Genomic DNA, 5,000 nt, shown 5'->3' on the forward strand with positions numbered 1-5,000 from the left:
GGCAGTGTACCCAGAAGGTACTATTACTACTGCTACTACTACTACTACTACTGCTACTACTACTACTGCTAAATAACACCGTGAGGCAGTGTACCCAGAAGGTACTAGTACTACTGCTACTACTACAACTACTACTACTGCTACTACTACTACTGCTAAATAACACCGTGAGGCAGTGTACCCAGAAGGTACTAGTACTACTGCTACTACTACTACTACTACTACTACTGCTACTACTACTACTGCTAAATAACACCGTGAGGCAGTGTACCCAGAAGGTACTAGTACTACTGTTACTACTACTACTACTACTGCTACTACTACTACTGCTAAATAGCACCGTGAGGCAGTGTACCCAGAAGGTACTAGTACTACTGCTACTACTACTACTACTACTACTACTGCTACTACTACTACTGCTAAATAACACCGTGAGGCAGTGTACCCAGAAGGTACTAGTACTACTGTTACTACTACTACTACTACTGCTACTACTACTACTGCTAAATAGCACCGTGAGGCAGTGTACCCAGAAGGTACTAGTACTACTGCTACTACTACAACTACTACTACTGCTACTACTACTACTGCTAAATAACACCGTGAGGCAGTGTACCCAGAAGGTACTAGTACTACTGCTACTACTACTACTACTACTGCTACTACTACTACTGCTAAATAGCACCGTGAGGCAGTGTACCCAGAAGGTACTAGTACTACTGCTACTACTAGTACTACTACTACTGCTACTACTACTACTGCTAAATAACACCGTGAGGCAGTGTACCCAGAAGGTACTAGTACTACTGCTACTACTAGTACTACTACTACTGCTACTACTACTACTGCTAAATAACACCGTGAGGCAGTGTACCCAGAAGGTACTAGTACTACTGCTACTACTAGTACTACTACTACTGCTACTACTACTACTGCTAAATAACACCGTGAGGCAGTGTACCCAGAAGGTACTAGTACTACTGCTACTACTACTACTACTACTGCTACTACTACTACTGCTAAATAACACCGTGAGGCAGTGTACCCAGAAGGTACTAGTACTACTGCTACTACTACAACTACTACTACTGCTACTACTACTACTGCTAAATAACACCGTGAGGCAGTGTACCCAGAAGGTACTAGTACTACTGCTACTACTACTACTACTACTACTACTGCTACTACTACTACTGCTAAATAACACCGTGAGGCAGTGTACCCAGAAGGTACTAGTACTACTGTTACTACTACTACTACTACTGCTACTACTACTACTGCTAAATAGCACCGTGAGGCAGTGTACCCAGAAGGTACTAGTACTACTGCTACTACTACAACTACTACTACTGCTACTACTACTACTGCTAAATAACACCGTGAGGCAGTGTACCCTGAAGGTACTAGTACTACTGCTACTACTAGTACTACTACTACTGCTACTACTACTACTGCTAAATAACACCGTGAGGCAGTGTACCCTGAAGGTACTAATACTACTGCTACTACTACTACTACTACTACTACTGCTACTACTACTACTGGTAAATAACACTGTGAGGCAGTGTACCCGGAAGGTACTAGTACTACTGCTACTACTAGTACTACTACTACTGCTACTACTACTACTGCTAAATAACACCGTGAGGCAGTGTACCCTGAAGGTACTAGTACTACTGCTACTACTACTACTACTACTGCTACTACTACTACTGGTAAATAACACTGTGAGGCAGTGTACCCGGAAGGTACTAGTACTACTGCTACTACTACTGCTACTACTACTACTACTGCTACATAACACCGTGATGTCACACCTCCTGGCCTTTGACCCCTGACTTCCTGTACTTACTGTCAGCTGGCCTTTGACCCCTGACTTCCTGTTAGCTGGCCTTTGACCCCTGACTTCCTGTACTTACTGTCAGCTGGCCTTTGACCCCTGACTTCCTGTTAGCTGGCCTTTGACCCTTGACTTCCTGTACTTACTGTTTGCTGGCCTTTGACCCCTGACTTCCTGTTAGCTGGCCTTTGACCCTTGACTTCCTGTACTTACTGTTTGCTGGCCTTTGACCCTTGACTTCCTGTAAGCTGGCCTTTGACCCCTGACTTCCTGTACTTACTGTTTGCTGGCCTTTGACCCCTGACTTCCTGTTAGCTGGCCTTTGACCCCTGACTTCCTGTACTTACTGTTAGCTTTCCTTTGACCCCTGACTTCCTGTTAGCTGGCCTTTGACCCCTGACTTCCTGTACTTACTGTTAGCTGGCCTTTGACCCCTGACTTCCTGTATTTACTGTTAGCTGGCCTTTGACCCCTGACTTCCTGTACTTCCTGTTAGCTGGCCTTTGACCCCTGACTTCCTGTACTTTCTGTTAGCTGGCCTTTGACCCCTGACTTCCTGTACTTCCTGTTAGCTGGCCTTTGACCCCTGACTTCCTGTACTTCCTGTTAGCTGGCCCAGTTTCCGATGCTCAGAGAGGAGATGGAGAGAATCGTTACTCAGCACATCAGAGACCGAGAGAGTCGCACCAAAGGCCAGGTATGTCTGTCTGTCTGTCTGTCTGTCTGTCTGTCTGTCTGTCTGTCTGACCTACCTATCTGTCTGCATCTCCAGGTGATGCTGCTGATTGACATCGAGTTGTCCTACATGAACACAAACCATGAAGACTTCATCGGCTTTGCAAAGTAAGAAAGTCTTCAAGAAAGAAACATAAGAAGCTCCAGTTTTACAACAAACTTACTGACCTCTGTCTGTCTGTCTGTCTGTCTGTCTGTCTGTCTGTCTGTCTGTCAGTGCTCAGCAGAAGAGCAATCAGATGAGCAAGAAGAAAGCAGCAGGAAACCAGGTGAGTCCGAGTAGGTAACCTTTGACTCTTTGTCCTTTTGACTCTTTGACTCTTTGTCCTTTTGACTATTTGACCCTTTGACTCTTTGTCCTTTTGACCCTTTGACTCTTTGACTCTTTAACCCTTTGACTCGTTGACCGTTTAACCCTTAGACTCTTTGACCCTTTAACCCTTTGACTTTTTAACCCTTTGACTCTTTGACCCTTTAGCCCTTTGACTTCTTAACTCTTTGACTCTTTAACTCTTTGACCCTTTGTCCTTTTGACTCTTTGACCCTTTAACCCTTTGACTCTGTAACCCTTTGACTCTTTAACCGTTTGACTCTTTGTCCTTTTGACTATTTGACCCTTTAACCGTTTGACTCTTTGACTCTTTGTCCTTTTGACTCTTTGACCCTTTAACTCTTTGTCTCTTTAACTCTTTGTCCTTTTGACTCTTTAACCCTTTGACTCTTTGCGTGTGAGAGATACTGTAATCAATAAAGACACGGCAGGGTGCAACACCTCCTGAACCGTGTGATTGACATGTTGGAGGTCCTGGAATATATCATCTACACGTATTGATTAATGTGTTTTATATATCCTGAATAATGTTTCTGTTCATTGAATAAACAAGGCTCAACACGCTGTTCTTCTCGTTAACTGTACTTTCTCCGCACACCGCAGTTTAAGCCCTCAACGCTATGAATTGTGGGTAATTCCATGAGTCAAAGCCTGCAGAAGGTGTGAGAGTCACAGAAGTCTTTATTCATATGTTCCTCTTGTCCTCCCTCTGAATACGGCAACAAGGATGAGATCATGGTGAGTGTGTGTGTGTGTGTGTGTGTGTGTGTGTGTTGTGGAGTTAGTGATGTCACAGTAGATGTGTAAATGTGTCCAGTAGATAAATACCGATTATTGTGTGCGTGTGTGTGTGTGCAGGTGATCCGTAAAGGTTGGCTGACCATCAACAACATCAGCATCATGAAGGGAGGAGCTAAAGAGTACTGGTTTGTCCTGACAGCCGAGACGCTGTCCTGGTACAAAGATGATGAGGTAACACACACACACACACACACACACTTTGTGTGTACACTGCTAGCTAGCTAATATGAGACTCTGGATGAGGTTCACCCTGAGACCCTGAGACTCTGGATGAGGTTCACCCTGAGACTCTGGATGAGGTTAACCCTGAGACCCTGAGACTCTGGAAGAGGTTCACCCTGAGACCCTGAAGACTCTGGATGAGGTTCACCCTAAAACTCTGGATGAGGTTAACCCTGAGACCCTGAGACTCTGGATGAGGTTCACCCTGAGACCCTGAGACTCTGGATGAGGTTCACCCTGAGACCCTGAGACTCTGGATGAGGTTCACCCTGAGACCCTGAGACTCTGGAAGAGGTTCACCCTGAGACCCTGAAGACTCTGGATGAGGTTCACCCTAAAACTCTGGATGAGGTTCACCCTGAGACCCTGAGACTCTGGATGAGGTTCACCCTGAGACCCTGAGACTCTGGAAGAGGTTCACCCTGAGACCCTGAAGACTCTGGATGAGGTTCACCCTAAAACTCTGGATGAGGTTCACCCTGAGACCCTGAGACTCTGGATGAGGTTCACCCTGAGACTCTGGATGAGGTTCACCCTAAAACTCTGGATGAGGTTCACCCTGAGACCCTGAGACTCTGGATGAGGTTCACCCTGAGACTCTGGATGAGGTTCACCCTGAGACCCTGAAGACTCTGGATGAGGTTCACCCTGAGACTCTGGATGAGGTTCACCCTGAGACCCTGAGACTCTGGATGAGGTTCACCCTGAGACCCTGAGACTCTGGATGAGGTTCACCCTGAGACCCTGAAGACTCTGGATGAGGTTCACCCTGAGACCCTGAAGACTCTGGATGAGGTTCACCCTGGGACCCTGAAGACTCTGGATGAGGTTCACCCTGAGACCCTGAAGACTCTGGATGAGGTTCACCCTGAGACCCTGAAGACTCTGGATGAGGTTCACCCTGAGACCCTGAGACTCTGGATGAGTCCAGAAGGAACAATGTGGACTCTGTTCTGGTCCTGAACCAGATCTTAACTCTTACAGGTCTTGGGAGTTTGCTCGTCCAGTCGACATGCTTGTGGACTTGAATAACTATGACCGTGTCCCTCAGGGAGACCTGTAGGGGCACTG

At 46.3% G+C, this 5,000-nt stretch overlaps 1 protein-coding gene across 2 annotated transcripts in view; it reads left to right on the top strand.

Moving 5' to 3' along the window:
* The window catches only part of LOC306739756 (dynamin-1-like), a gene marked incomplete at both ends in the record, with an annotated part of 27,445 nt that overhangs the window by 9,956 nt on the left and 12,489 nt on the right, over positions 1–5,000 (top strand). For both annotated transcript variants that reach the window (XM_079221806.1, XM_079221805.1), the window contains 4 exons: positions 2,451–2,537; positions 2,613–2,683; positions 2,793–2,844; positions 3,765–3,878. In XM_079221806.1, coding sequence (XP_079077932.1) covers positions 2,451–2,537; positions 2,613–2,683; positions 2,793–2,844; positions 3,765–3,878 — 324 coding nt within the window. The remainder of the gene's footprint in view (positions 1–2,450; positions 2,538–2,612; positions 2,684–2,792; positions 2,845–3,764; positions 3,879–5,000) is intronic.

This window comes from Taurulus bubalis (assembly GCF_910589615.1).
Source record: "Taurulus bubalis genome assembly, chromosome: 8".
In the NCBI taxonomy this organism is placed as follows: domain Eukaryota; kingdom Metazoa; phylum Chordata; class Actinopteri; order Perciformes; family Cottidae; genus Taurulus; species Taurulus bubalis.